Source organism: Rhineura floridana, chromosome 14 (genome assembly GCF_030035675.1).
Source record: "Rhineura floridana isolate rRhiFlo1 chromosome 14, rRhiFlo1.hap2, whole genome shotgun sequence".
Taxonomy (NCBI): domain Eukaryota; kingdom Metazoa; phylum Chordata; class Lepidosauria; order Squamata; family Rhineuridae; genus Rhineura; species Rhineura floridana.
The window spans coordinates 12,069,617-12,085,729 of NC_084493.1; the positions used below are offsets into that span (position 1 = coordinate 12,069,617).

Genomic DNA, 16,113 nt, shown 5'->3' on the forward strand with positions numbered 1-16,113 from the left:
GGGCATGAAAGAGTTTGGAAGAAGAGCTAGCACAAGAAACCATGGCTAGCATGGCACCTTGAAAACTGTAAACTGTTTTCAGGAATTATTAGTAGTAACTAATTTATGAATATGTGATTCATTAATGCAACAAGAAATGCTGCTATATCTAACTTAAGGGTTAGTTAGTACTGAGGACCAGTGGATATGGACTGCTAAGTCTAAATGAAAACTTTGGTTTACTACATCAGTGCTGCATTGCTCCAGGGTTTGTTATACTGTAGTTGTTGTTTTGTTGTATAAGCTCCTCAATTATGTCTCTTGGAAATATCAATAACATTTTTTAAAAGGAAATAAATGCTGCTGTAAGCAGTACATTTTTTAAAAATGGGGTCATTTAGAAAGTGACTGGCATTGTCTGCCTTAGCACCAGTTAAGTGGTTGGAGCAGGAGGGCAAGGCAGAGGTAATGCAAAAGCAGTCTCTTGCAGGAAATGTGCACCAGAGTTTCAGGCTTTTTGTAGGGGGTACTGCCTGATTTGTTGCTGGTCCAGCTAGTTCTCTATAGTGTCAGCACAGGGGTGGGGAACCTTTAACCCTCCAGTTGTTGCTGAACTACAACTCCCACCATCCCTGGCCATTGGTTGTGCTTGCTGGGGCTGATGGGAGTTGTAGTTCAGCAACATCTAGTGGGTCACATGTTCCTCATCCCTCCTTTAACTAGAACTAGGTGGTAGCTAAGAAGCCAAGTATCCTTAGGCCCCAGGTTCAGGATCCATGGGCACTTGCCTCTGAAAAGCAGTGGTTCTGGGAACTGATCCTCACAGACGGTGTTGTTCCTGTAAATGCAGGTGCAGAAACTATGCCAATCCTGCCCCCAGTGTAGGGATGGAAAAATCTGTCTGTTTTGGTTCTCTCCGTTTCTAATTTTTCCAATGTTAAGTTCAGTTCTCCACATTTCTACAGCGATCTGCGAATTTTTTTTAAAAAAATCCTCATGAAAATTCTTACCCATTTTAGAGCGAATTTCTGCAAATCAACACATTTCTGTAGGCAGTTTTGACAAAGGTACATATTTTTGCAAGCCATTTCTCATCATTTCATGCCTTTTTGCATGTTGCTTTCAGTCATGTATTCATTTTTATGCACGCTTTCCCCTAATATATACATTTCTGTAAATGTTGTTTAGTTGGCGAACTGTATCCCAAAATTCTAGTAAATGCGAATTTTGAAGGATAGCTGTGTTTCGGTTCTCGTATTGTTTCAGAAAGTGCGGATTGGGTAAATCCTGCTTGAAATGTGAACTGAATCAAAATTCTCACCCATCCCTACCCCAGTGTTAACGTAAGAGCCAGTCCACACTTACTCCATACTGCAAACGTGTGCCTGAGATGATTTATTTGCTTGTTATTTTTCTCTTAGGATCATTTCAGTCTCGACAACCCAAGTGGAATGAACTGCCTTATAGAGGGCACCATCCCTCCAAGTTCTGGTCTCTCCAGTTCCAGTGCCTTGGTCTGTTGTGCAGGACTTGTGACCCTTATGACAAATGGAAAGACTCTTTCAAAGGTAAAAATGAGACAGAGAGAGACAGTGGGTGGGGAAGTGTAATCGGTAGAAGCTATTCAATGTCAACATGGTTAATATTCATATTATGCCTTGGTCTGACTAGATCAACTTTTCTCAACCTTTGAGTCCCCAGATGATGCTGGTCTACAGTTCCCATCATCCTTGACCATTGGCCATGCTGGCAGAGGTTTATGGGAGTTGTAGTCCAAAACATCTGTCAGACGCCGAGCTGGGGAAGGCTAATATATTTATATATGTGGAAAGATCTCAGGGTTGTTTTCACGATGAATAGCTATTGGACAGTTCATTGCAAACTGGAGCAAGTATCTTTGGCCATGTTTACTTGCAAGAAAGGTGTACCCGTTAGAAATGCAAAAGGGGGCTATATTTTAGCCTACCCTGAGCCTCTTAACATGGCCTTGTCTGATCCTGTTGTTCCCTCTGCAGGCCAAACCAGGCTGTATGAGCTGAGGCTGTGTGGACGACACATCTCAAAGTGTCTTTTACTCCACTCTTTGTAATGGGCCTTACATTGTTCCTAGATTTATTTATTTATTATTTATTACTTGATTTATATCCCACCTTTCTTCCCAGCAGGAGCCCAGGGCGGCAAACAGAAACTCTAAAAACACTTTAAAACACCATAAAAACAGACCTTAAAATACATTAAAACAAAACAACATTAAAAACATTTTTTTTAAAAAAAGCTTTAAAACCATCTTTAAAAAAAGATTGGACTGGTGCAATGTCAAGCTGCGTGCCTAGCCTGCAGGGCAGGCAACAAGCCAGGTTTAGCAGAGGGAGCTGAATGGCATGCTTTGTTTTCAGCACCTGACAGACTCCCAACTGAAGCTTGATATAGCTTGGCCTCCCAGACCATACCCAACACCAACTGCAGATGCTTGAGTCTACTCTAAGAGCCTTTACTCTTGAGGAGTGTCATTACTCACAAGGAGCCCGTTACTCTAGAGTCGTGAGGTGACATTCAGCTCACAGGCATGCACTTCATTAACAACCTGTTGTCTGGGCTTGTTCCTGCTGGTTTTCTCGAGACTTGACCTCCCCCTCTGACTCTGCAGGGGGTTCCTCTGCCAGAAGTGGGTTAGGAACCCATCCGGAGGGTTCTTCCAGGGTTTTCCCTGGACATAGCGCTGGGGAGACCCCTCCAGGTATACCAGGAACTTCAGTGCTGGTCTGAGGGGGGGCTTTGCCTCTTCACCTGGGGTGGTCAGTCATTGGGAGATCTCGGTCCTCTTTGGGGGATTCATTCATTGGCCAAGTTTAGGTCAGAACCTGGTATGACAGACTGACATTAGGATTCCAGCAGTTAAGATCAACTTAGGTCAATCTCTTCTAGTGGTCCTATTATTATTGTTACTATTATTGTTGTTGTTATTTGCCCGCCCTTCACCAACAGGTCCCAGGACAGGATACAAAATCTAAAATACAATATTAAAAAGAATTAAAACACATTTCAATCACAGGAAAACACATTTCAATCACAGGAAAACATACCTAAATGCCTGCCCCCTTCTTTTAAATTAACTGTTTGTACCTTTAGGTGGTGCCCTTTGGCAATCCCTAGGAGTTGTTGATGAGAGCCAGTGTGGTGTAGTGGTTAAGGTGTTGGACTACGACCTGGGAGACCAGGGTTCGAATCCCCACATAGCCATGAAGCTCACTGGGTGACCTTGGGCAAGTCGCTGCCTCTCAGCCTCATGAAAACCCTATTCATAGGGTTGCCATAAGTCAGAATCGACTTGAAGGCAGTACATTTACATTTTTAGGAGTTGTTGATGGGTTTCCAATGGAAAGAGGAAAACGTTTTGATGTATATCCTGCTTCCAATACTTTGACATAATATGATTGTGGATTGTACATTCAGTGCTGTATATTCAGTTTGGAAGAACCCACATCTTATTCAAAAATCTTGATTATAAAAGTCTTTTAACTCAAACTTCGGATAAGCATAATTAAGTCCTGAGTCGGTTTGATAGCAACGGTGATTCTGTAGTGTTCTTGCTTTTAGTGTGGGTTATGTTTCTGTAGACTAAAAAGAAAGTCAGAAGACTCAAAGACAAAAAAAATTGTGCAGTTAAAACTCAAATGAAACATTGGCTCTGTTTTATTTTTAAAACAACAACATACTTTTGTCTGTTACAAGTAAATTCAGAAAACAGTTTATGCTGTCTCTGATTAATGTGTTTAGAAATCTGTATTGTCTCCTCTTGCCCAGAATTCTTTTTTTTGGTAAAGGTCATCACGCATGCACAGTGGTTTGGAGAGAATCTTGGAGACTGTCCAACCAGATATACAGTGCTAACCATTTGCAGCATTAAGACATCATCTAGCTAATGTAGTGTAGTGTTGTGTAGTGGTTCCCAATTTTTTCTCCCCATGAACTGCTTGAAATTTTCTGATGGCCTTGGTGGACCACTTCATGATTTTTTTGCCTGTTGTAGCAGTTGTAATTTGCTGTGCTAGATGCTGTATGATTTTTCACTGTACATTTTAATTCCTTTTTTTATTTCAAATGGTTTTCAGATTAATTATTTCAAGATAGAGTTCAAACTGTAATAAAATAAAATATAAGAAATAAAATCAGCAATAAAAATACATTTAAAAATCAATGTGAATATTGAATGCAGACGTGCTGTGGACCACCTGAATGAAGCCCACTGATCACCACTTGGGAACCCCTGGTGTAGTGTAAGACAGAGATGGGGAACCCTTTTCAGACAGAAGGCCATCTGGGCAATCTTCCAGGGGCCACACAGCAGTGGTGGGCAAAACAAAGAATACTGGCTAGTTTCTACGCACACTCACATATCCCAAGAAGCGTGATCAAAGTTCACGGACCCCTTCCAGCCAGGCAAAAGCACTTGATACGAAGTAGGGCTGGTGAGTGGCAGCGATTGGTGAAATGGTACAGTGGTGGTTACCTGACCTCCTGTCATTGGCGTCACTCTGGCTGACCACAAGGGGCGAGGCCATACAGTGCAAATGAACTGGCAGAGCCAATCCGGCGCTCCCGGCAGTGCGTTTGCATTGTGTGGGTCTCGCCATGGACTTGCCCCTCCTGGTAAGCTGCAGTACTACTGTTGGCAAAGGGTGTGACGCCTGGGCAGAGGCCATGTGACTGAGGAGGGTGTGCGACTTGGAGAGAGTCCTGATAGTGAGGCCACAAGGGCTGCATTTGACCCCTGGGTTTGAGGTTTCCCTCCCCCGTGTTAAGGGAGTAAGATGTGAGTTGGGGATAGGGAAGCTTATGAACCCTTGGAATGTTCATAAAGGTTCTATAACACTTTTCCGGCTGAGCTAATACCTACGGCCATTTGGATGAAATTGGTTTCCCACCCCTAATTTAACAGATCAGTCAATTAATTGTTGTATCCCTAGCAGGAAATCATGTTGTTAACAACCTGGAACATTCCAGATGCAATGCTTGAAAGGGTTCATTGCAAGATTCCAACTTAGTTCTATTCTAAAATGACACTTGTTGATACCGATAGCAGCCATATCTAGTTATGATACCATTTTCAGTTAATTTTCTGGAGATGTTGTGGGAAATACCCAATGGCCTTTCATAGTATCAAGAAGACTCCATTCTCCAGTTTGGGAAGTGGAGCCTTCAAACTGCCACTGTCTCAGTTGGCTGGGAATGCAATGGCCATACAATAAACCATTGTGGTGGACTTGAAAGTAGTAATTAATTTCATTTGAACCATTTGACTGTAGATTCTTCAGATGGAATGTCAAATCCCTGAGCACCGTTGCCCCTCTCTGGTACTCCCTCTCGTAGCACTGCAAGTAGTGAAGCAACTAAGGACATGTTTAATGGTGGTTGGGGGGAACAAAACATGCTTGAGCCGACATAAAAATGAAGCGTTGAGAGCTTCAATTTGTGTGACATTTAGCTGTATTTTTAGAAAAAGGCAATTATAGTGAGTCAACATAGCTATTTAAAAAACAAAACACTCCTGTCTTGTCTTGAAGCCAAGGACAAAAGTTGTCATATTCGGTGAGATTGGGATCGGGTCTAACATTGATGGGATCTCACAGCAGTCGAAGTAAATGAAATATTTCCAGTTAACTATCCTATTTATAGTGCAATCCAATGTTTATACAACTCACTGAGCTCACTAGGGCTTACTTCCATGCAAGTGGTTATAGGATTGCAGCCTTAGGCTCAAATAGTTTAGTGATGAATAATAAGGATTGACTAGCTTAAAATACATCTAAATATAAGCCCATTTATGTAGTTTTTGTTGCACTGTTCAAGTTTGCTGTTTAATCAATAACATTTTGGGGGAAAATATTTATGTGGTTTAATTTATGGCCTAACTGTGTATGGAGTTATTGCAGAATTGCACGCTATCCTATTCATAAGTAATTTACATTATGTTCAGTGGATCTAGATAAATGCGTGTAGAATAGCATTGGTTTTTCATTGTGAGAATGGGATGCTGGACTAGATAGGTCACTGACCTGATTCAGCAGGGCTCTTCTTAGTTCTTGTATGGCACCTTTACTGAGTGTAAGGACTCTATTAGTAATTAGTATTAGTATTACTCCATGTACGCTTTTCATTCTGCTATCTGGCTCAAAATCAACTAATGGATTCATTTCACAAACAGTTTGGATTGTTTTACAAAACATTATAGACAGCAACCAGTGAAATTCAGAAGTGTGTATTGAATTTTCTTTGACAATAGAGGGTTGAACAAGACTTGCATTTAATTTAGAGAGGGTAGAGCCAAAGGGGAGAGGTCAAAGAGGGGAATGTTGTGGTTAGAAGGAGAAGGGGAAGTGCCAAAGGGGTGGTGCCAAAGGGACCCACTGATGCTATTATCAGGGTTCACAAAAACCTGGAGCTGGGCCTGGTGTCATCTGATCAAATCATATTTAACACCAGTTTTGATTCGTAGATGACATATTAATGTATTGATCTTGCTTGCCTATTTGTTTTGCATCTCTTTAACAGTTTCAGTGTACAGTTTATGTACTGAACTCTCATATTATTAATATCGGGGGGGGAATTCAAACGTACAAATTAAGATTAAATTAGCAGAAAAAAGGCTTAATACGTTCACAGGCAATTCAGTATATATCTACTCAGAAGTAAATCCCATTATGTTCAATGGGGCTTGCTGCCGGGTAAGTGGGTGTAGAACTGCAGGTATAAGTTTTTTGGGGGGTTATGGGTGTTCTAGAAAGTACCATCCATGTGCTTTTTAAATTTGCAGGTTCACCATGGTTAGTCGTTGCATGTACCAAAAAAGAGCAAATTTACTGTTTTCCTCATAATATATTTAACAAACGACAGCATGAATATTTTTCTGAAGTGTTCATAATGCCAAGCAAAACTAATTTTAAACAAAAATAAAAACAACCCCTTCTTGGTTAGTAACCGAAATGGCGACATTCTGGACACAGTCCCAGAGTTAGTGTTGCTACAGAGTTCAAGACCAAGATTTTAATGTTATTGTATTGGTGTGTCATTTTGTGTTATTTTGTTCATTTTGTACGTCGCCCAGAGTGGCTGGATGGCCAGCCAGATGGGCGACTAAGAAATCCAATACATTAAAATTAAATTAAATTAATTCTCAAGTTAAGTTGGTTGTACTTAAGAATGCCCCCGAAGAAAGATTTATATTTGAAACACATTTGACTACATCATCCCTGACCATTGCCTGAGGCTGATGGGCCTTGTAGCCTAACGACTTCTGCAGGACACCAAATGGCTACCGCTGCCTTAGAACATTGTAGGAAATTTAAATGCCTGTCCTGGCCAGTCCTCTTGAATTCAGACACAGACTCACTGTTGCTTTTTTCTCTGTTATGTTTAATGTGGAATTTCAGTTTGGAGTGTTTCATAGATCAGCTTACTGGTTATACAGGACTCTGCATCTGTACATAGCATAACTGGGCATGGCTACTCAAGCAACGGCAATTAGACACGCCCCTTGAGACCCTTTAAATAGGCTCAGGGTGGGTTTTCTATTTGTGTGGGGAAGGTTTCTCTGAACAGGACTGGTTGAAAAGCTGGTGTTTTCTTGCTGGTGCCTGCACATTGGCCAGCATGTCCTTGGTGGTGGCGGCACTTCAGCCAGATTTCTAACACCACCTCTGGCTGAGCCTCTGATTCCTCCTCCTGGTTGCCGCCAGGAGTCCTCCACGGTGCCCATGACAACAGCAGCTTTCAGATCCTGCCATCTGGTGCTCACCGAGTCACAGTGCCGGTTAAAGAGGAGAACAGGGTAGAGAGCTGGGTCCCTGGGAGCTGCCCAAGGACTCTATGTGCTGCTGAGACTGGGCCTGTGCTTCTATGAGCCAAGTCCTTACAATATCCAGGGCCTCCTTATCTCCTCCACCAGCTGTTATAATGATTGGTATTCTGGACAAAAGGTTAGTGAGCAAACAGTAAGCAACATTAATTTGAGTGATGGGCTCAGTACAGTCAAAGGTTTTCTGCTTTGCACACACAGTTGTTGTTGTTGTTTTAATTTACCAGTTGTTACATGGTGAAAGAGTTACAGGGATGGTGGCAGGCAAAGAGTTTAGAGATTTTAATGTACTATTCTAAGACTGCTAAGTATAGGCGTTCATTCCCATAATTCAGAAATGCTTACCTGCAAAACAGAAAGGAAATGGGAATCTTTAAAAAAGCGTGTTTGGATTTTTCTACTGCAGGACTGGTGTGAACCTTTTCAAACATTTTTATCCATTTAAAATTTCAATTCATGTTCTAATTTTTCAATTTTGATTAAAGTTATAATTATTTCGCATACTCGGAACAAGGTGGAATTAACTTTATGATTAAAATAACATGCATGGTGCAGTTTAAGTCTCACTAAGTGCTTGGTTAATCCATTCTAGAAAATCCATACTCCAAGGAACTGGCACATACGGTAGCTTGTGTTTTGGTACGTTGTGATCTCTGTTCATCTAACGTAAAATTACATTCCTCCTTTTCTCAATCACATGTAAATATACATAGAGCCAGAGAATAGTAGAATTGGAAGGGCCTATAAGGCCATCGAGTCCAACCCCCTGCTCAGTGCAAGAATACATTATCAAAACCAGGGATTTACCCGCTAGTCTAGTGGTTTCTCCTATGCCTATTCGGGGACCCTTCTGGAAACTAGCTTGTAAATTAGGAAGGGCTATAGTTCGGTGGTAGAACATCTGCCTTGTGTGCTGAAGGTCTCAGTTTCAATCCCCACCTCCAGGTAGGGCTGGAAGAGCCTCCTGCCTGAAACCCTGGAGAGCCGCTGCCAGTCAGTGCAGACAATACTGAGCTAGATGGTTTGACTCAGTATAAGGCAGTGTATGTGTGTACTGTCCTCAAGTCGATTCCGACTTATGGCGACCCCATGAATAGGGTTTTCATGAGGCTGAGAGGCAGTGACTGGCCCAAGGTCACCCAGTGAGCTTCATGGCTGTGTGGGGATTCGAACCCTGGTCTCCCAGGTCGTAGTCCAACACCTTAACCACTACATGAATACCAAGTCACTGAAGCAGTGCAGTCTCTCTTTCCTGGACAGGTTATATATACACTAGAGAAGGGATAGCTATTCCACTTACCGAGAAAAGCACGACGGTTTGGCAAAGGGCATTGAGTTACGACTGGAAGACAGGAGTTTGGATGGCACTAGGCAAGCTTAAGGGAAACAAGCTGTAAGTATTTTAAGGAGAAACAGTGCCGATCCGTCTTCTCAATCCTCTACAGCACAGTTGGACAGAAAATATATATATATTTTTTCAATTAATTTTTATTCAAATTTTCAAAACCAAAACAATACAAAAAGAAAAAACACAAATTAATAACTAATACAATAAAAAAAGGAAAAAAACCTATTGACTTCCGATTTGTCGTAGTTCAGCTATAAGTCTATAATATATAACAAGCCTGTCTCTTAATAGATTATAAAATCACCTTCCTCCAGCGGTTATCTTAGTTGGTATCAAATCTCATTAACATCATATCATTTTATTCTTCCACAAAAAGTCAAAGAGAAGTTTCCAATCCTTGAGATATATGTCCATCAATTTTTTTCTAGATAGACATGTCAATTAATCCAACTCATCAAGTCTACTAAGTCCAGTAATTTCAAATCGCTCTTCTTCCATTATCCGTGTTGGTTCCATCTTCCATCCTTACGCACCCAATAATCTTGCTGTCATAGTCATATAATAAGAGTCTGATAGGAATTTCCTTTATCACATATATTTCCTTGCCATCAATTCCGAACGTATCACTGAAGTATTGTTGCAAAGCCGCATCTCTGTTCCTCTTTTTTACAGAATACACTAGCACATCTCTTGAAGGTTTTTCCATTGACACAAAACAGGGATTAATTCTGTAAACTTTCTCCATTTCAAGTTCCATCAAATCCTTCCAGTCCAAGAATTTTTTCGAACCGATAATATCTTTATCTCCAATCTCTTCATCAATTCCTTCAGGGACAGCGCTGAGTTCCAAACCGTAATATTTGTCTCCAGGATCCATCACAGCCAGGGAATCCAAATCTTTTTCCAAGTCCATATTTAATCCAATCTCCATAGTTTGAACCTTGCCTTTAATTTTTCTTTCATCCTTTTTTGGTTTTCCAGATCTATCTTTATTCTCCTTTCTCATAGAATCCTGAATTTCTTTCAGCTTCTGTCTCATTTCGCCAAATTCAATTTTCAATGCTTGTCTGTTATTTCTCAGTTCTTGTTTTGTTAGCTTAATCCCATTCATTATTTTCTGGAACATATCTAAAGATAAAGTCCCTTCTTGTACATCCATGGTCTCAACCATCTTTTTAATTGTCATTCTTAAAACCAAAGGAACAAAACTCCTTCAATTTTCAATGTCCCAAGCAAAGAACAGTTTATTTCTTTATCCAGTTACAAAGGAGTTAATCTTTCAAACCAACTGACGTCACACTCTAGACAGCACGGACTTCCTTATCTCTTATATGTCCAGAAGTGCAAAAACAGCTTTAGTTCACAGCATCCAAATAACTAGTAGCAGAAAGAATGAGCAGATTCGTCAAAAAAAAAGAAAAAAAAAGTAGACCGGAAAAAATAGTCCCAGACATATATTACTCAAAAGTCTTATAAATAAAAAAAAAAAAATTCTCTTCCAATTAGAAACCCCTCATCCGTTTGTAATCTTTATAATGCTGATTTCCATGCCAGCTTTTTGCAATAAAAAAAAAAGATAGGCTATTTTTATTTTCTTCCCCTTAGTTTCGTGAATAAAAGAGAAGGTTATGACTCACCCAGGGTTTCTTAATTGCTGGTTCTTTGACAAATCTCTTTAGCTGTATAGATAACAAAATAATGAGCGTAGACAAGAGAATGCTTGCCTGTTAATCCGTTTTTCTTTGAAGAAAAAAAAACGGCTCACTTAATCAGCTGAGCTAGCTAGAAATCCTAGCTCCGTCCGAGCTGCTGGAAGACCTTCTTTCACAGTCAATTCTAATGAATTCCAGTCTCCAACAAACACAACAAAGCTGTGTGGGAAATCTCTACATTTCTTCCTTATCCGGAAGAAATTATCCCCAGTCAAAAAGCCCTTCTGACTGGTTTTAAAACTGAAAAAAATTCATCCAAGACGGGAGCCCGTCTCAGAGGCAGCACAGGCGGAGCGATCCTCCTGGGAAGTCCCAACAGAAAATATTTATTTATTTGTTTGTTTGATTATTTATTTATTGCATTTGTATACCGCCCCATAGCCGAAGCTCTCTGGGTGGTTTACAACAATTAAAAACATTAAAAACAAATATACCAATTTAAAAACACATGCTAAAATGCCTGGGAGAAGAGGAAAGTCTTGACCTGGCGCTGAAAAGATAGCAGTGTTGGTGTCAGGTGCACCTCATAAAATATATCATTCCCTAATTTGGGGGCCACCACTGAGAAGGCCCTCTCCCTTGTTGCCATCCTCCGAGCTTCCCTCGGAGTAGGCACCCGGAGGAGGGCCTTTGATGTTGAACGTAGATCAGGATTTACTGGCCAATTTGCATTAGATCAGCAAAGTTTTTATGACTCTTAATTGTTTTACAGTAGCAACTGTTATGTCAAAAGGCATATTCCTCCCTTCTAAATTAGGTCTGTTAGAATCTATTGACTCAGATGCAGATTTGTCACATACGCATATTTTTCCAGTGTGTGGGAGCAGTGGGCCTTGGCTCTCTGAGTTACCATCTTGCACCTGCTTCTGATTAGCAGGCTTTAGAGTTTTAGTAAAAAAAGAAAAAAGATCCCACAAACCTGAAGTTTGCCCATGGCTGCTGCGTGGGATTGTACCACCTCAGAATGCACAAGGGACGTAATAAATATGAATGCCGACGGGGACTGCTTGTTTGAAAGTGCCTACATGTTGAAAGCGCAAAGCTAGCACAACAGAGAGAAAGTTTTTATTTATTTATATTTTACATTTGTATACCACCTCTCCTCCAAGGAGCTCAAAGTGGCATTCATAGTTCTCCTTTCTTCATTTTATCCGCACAACGACCCTGTAAGATAGGTTAGGCTGAGAGATAGTGACTGGCCCAGCGTCACCCAGGGAGTTTCATGGCTGAGTGGGGATTTGACTCTTGGTCTCCCAGGTCCTAGTCCAACACTCTAACCATTATACCACACTGGCTTCATGGCCTCCCTGATGCCTGTGAGTTAGCAGGAAGGCAATGATGAGAAGGGGAAAGGCCTATGTGTTCAGTCCTGTGCACATCTGTGTTTCTGGCATGCACACATATTCCAACCACATGAGACTGCAAAGCAGGGAAATGACTCCCATCTGGCTGTGGGTGAGCCCTGGAGGTGAGAGCCTGTACGGATTGGAGAATTAAAATATTCAGTGAAGAGTGGGTTATTTTATTTATTTATTTTTAAAACTTATATACCGCCCGACTAGCAATAGCTCTCTGAGCGGTGAACATAGATACAATAAAATACAATATAATACAAAAACATCAGTCTAAAATCAAATTTCACAATCTAAAAACAGCAAAGGCTAAAATCAAATTACAAACATTACAATCATTAACAAAAAATTAAAATGCCTCGGAGTAGAGAAAGGTTTTAGCCTGGTGCCGAAAGGATGATAGTGTCGGCGCCAGGCAAACCTCCTCGGGGAGACTATTCCATAGTTTGGGGGCCACCACTGAGAAGGCTCTTGATCTTGTCACTGCCCTCCGGGCCTCCCTATGAGTCGGGACCCGGAGGAGGGCCTTCATAGCAGACCGTAGTGTACGAGCCGGTTCATAGCGGGAGAGGCGTTCCGACAGATATTGAGGTCCCGCGCCGTATAAGGCTTTATAGGTTAATACCAACACTTTGAATTTGGCCCGGAAGCGTATTGGAAGCCAGTGCAAGCGGGCCAAAACAGGTGTTATATGGTCAGACCGCTTCGTTCTTGTTAGCAGTCTGGCCGCCGCATTTTGCACCAGCTGTAGCTTCCAAACCGTCTTCAGAGGTAGCCCTACGTAGAGCGCATTACAGTAATCCAAACGTGAGGTTACCAGAGCATGTACTACTGATGTAAGATCCTCCTTACTCAGGTAGGGACGTAGCTGGGCTACCAATCGAAGTTGGTAGAATGCATTCCATGCCACCGAGGCTACATGAGCCTCAAGTGACAGGGAAGAGTCTAGAACAACTCCCAGACTACGAACCTGTTCCTTTAGGGGGAGTGTAACCCCATCCAGGACAGGATATGTATCCACCATCTGATTGGAAAAACCATCCACCAACAGCATCTCAGTCTTATCAGGATTGAGTCTCAGTTTGTAGGTTCTCATCCAGTCCATTGTCGCGTCCAGGCAACGGTTCAGCACATTGACCGCCTCACCTGAGGAAGATGAAAAGGAGAAGTAGAGCTGCGTGTCTTCAGCGTACTGGTGACAACGCACTCCAAAACTCCTGATGACCGCACCCAACGGCTTCATATAGATGTTAAAAAGCATGGGAGACAAAACCAAACCCTGCGGGACCCCACATTGGAGTACCCACGGTGTCGAGCAATGTTCCCCAAGCACTATCTTCCGGAGATGGCCTGCCAAGTAGGAGCAGAACCACTGCCACGCAGTGCCTCCAACTCCCAACTCCGCAAGCCTCTCCAGAAGGATACCATGGTCGATGGTATCAAAAGCCGCTGAGAGATCAAGGAGAATCAACAGAGTTACACTCCCTCTGTCTCTCTCCCGACATAGATCATCAAACAGGGCGACCAAGGCCGTCTCAGTGCCGAAACCGGGCCTGAAACCCGATTGAAATGGATCTAGATAATCAGTTTCATCCAATAGCGCCTGGAGCTGGTCAGCAACCACTCGTTCCAAGATCTTGCCGAGATATGGAACATTTGCCACTGGTCTGTAGCTGCTGAAATCCTCTGGGTCCAGGGAAGGCTTTTTCAGGAGTGGTCTCACTGCTGCCTCCTTCAGACAGCCAGGGACCACTCCCTCTCGCAAGGAGGCATTTATCACTTCCCTGGCCCAGCCAACTGTTCCCTCCTTGCCAGTTTTTATTAGCCAAGAGGGGCAAGGATCTAGTACTGAAGTGGTTGCATGTACCTGTCCAAGCACCTTGTCCACGTCCTCGAACTGAACCGATTATAAATATTATAAATATTTCAAGTAATAATAAAATGAAGAATTAGAGAAATAGTGAGTCTGGAGGAGCAAGTAGATTTTGGAGTGGAGGATTTGTCCAATTTTTGCACCAACCCTACAATTAAGGGTGAGGAGGATAGAATCATCAGGGGGTGGTGTGCGTGCTCCAGCTTATTTGAAACAGCATTATCCTCAAGATCTGTTATACCGCAGTCTTTTAAAGTGTATGGGACAGTATTTAGTGTGTACATTTGAGGGGGTTAATGCATTGCAGTAGGCAGGCATTCTTGCAGAATGTGGTGCTGTTCTTGATGATGTTGTTTTTCTCCATTCTAATTAGATATTTTCTGATTGAATGTTATTTCATTGCATAAACATAAAAAAGCTAAACATGATCTCTTGTGTAACCCACCATTGATAAACATCCCTGGCTCACATGCTGCCAGTCTGGAATTAATAGCTGCCAACTGATACGAACATCCGGGTTGCATTTTTTTAAAAAGGAGGCAGGCAGAATTTTGAGAACCAGCTCTTCTGTGTGTTGCCTGAATTATGGTGGGAGTTGTAGGGAACCTTCTCCCTCCCACCAGTTTTAGCCAAGTTATGTTCTCTCCCCAGCCTTCTAAAACAGGAGCTAAGGGGGCCATCACAAAAGGTAAGAGGGCTGGGATCCCTCTAGCCCCGCTGTAGTTTGAACGTTACTTCTGCACCCCAGCAGGATACTGTGTAATAATTTGTTTTTGGTTGTTTGCAGTGGTAGCAAGTGCCCATTGTGACTGGTGGGGCAAAAAGCAGGGAGCCCAACATTATGTGCAGCCAGAGCCAATGACAGGCAAAGCCAACTCATTCTAATTGTGTCCCAATCCTCCTGAGTTCTACAATGGCACTCTGAGACTAAGGAGGGGGGAGCTGATAGACCATGCCACTCCCTGGACTAGATGTAAGTAAGAAGGCAGGCAGTTGGGGGCTGGCTAAGAGCAGACTGAGGGTGGGGAACTGCCCCATTTGCCCTAAAAGACCAGCCTCCACTGGGTTGTTTGGTTTAACACAGAGGTTACCAAATTATGGTCCGTGGACCACTGCTGGTCTGTGCGCTTCATTCAGATGTTCCACGGCATGTCTGTAGAAATGCAATTAAAAATCATACAGCATCTAGCACAGTGCAGCACAATTGCTGCAACAGGCAGAAAAATCATTAAGTGAGCCACCAAGACCCCTCAGAAATTTTTGGGGCGGGGGAGGAAGTTGGGGAACCACTAGTTTAACACGCTTATACCTCTGTGCTTGTTCCCAAGCAGCTTCCCCTGCAGCCATTCATAGGGCCAGACCTGGTTAGCTTCAGCATGTGCCATACGCCACGCGCCTTCAACCCAGTCTCTGGATAACATGGGAAGCAGCCTTTAATTAGCACCAGGCTGATTCTTTTAGGAAAGTGGGGGCTAAAGATAGAAGCTGAGTTGGTGGGGGCAATAGCTGAACTTGTGCGTGTGTTTGTGTGGCCATCTATTCTGAGGACGTAAGTTCCCAGTGAGCTATATAAGGGGTGTTTGTGCCATTTTTGTTTGGATAATAAAAGAAAAATGAGTTTGTTGTTTATGCTCATCTCCAAGGCAGTTAATCTTTTAGGGAACATCTGCCGGGACCTCTGATGTAGCTAACAGACATGTTTGAGGATAAATGTTGAGAAGGCCCAGGGTGGTGGAAGGTATGAGCCAACAAGCAAGCTGGTTGTGAGTGACAAGAGAAGTTAATAGCAAAGAATAAATAGAAGCTACTACTGTGAGGGGCCTCATATCTTTACACTGGAATATACTATCACATCTACTGTATGCCAGAACAGTAGTAGATTGTGGTCCACTGACATCACCCATTCTTCTCATGTGGTAAATTTTTAAAAAAAGAATGTCAATGATGTGGTGATTTGCTTGTGATAACAGGCTGTATATGGAACCAGAAGTAAG

General features: G+C 42.3%; 1 protein-coding gene across 4 annotated transcripts in view; it reads left to right on the plus strand.

Moving 5' to 3' along the window:
* The window catches only part of GALK2 (galactokinase 2), a 96,216-nt gene that overhangs the window by 27,726 nt on the left and 52,377 nt on the right, over positions 1-16,113 (plus strand). For all 4 annotated transcript variants that reach the window (XM_061595040.1, XM_061595039.1, XM_061595037.1 and 1 more), the window contains exon 5: positions 1,401-1,547. In XM_061595040.1, coding sequence (XP_061451024.1) covers positions 1,401-1,547 — 147 coding nt within the window. The remainder of the gene's footprint in view (positions 1-1,400; positions 1,548-16,113) is intronic.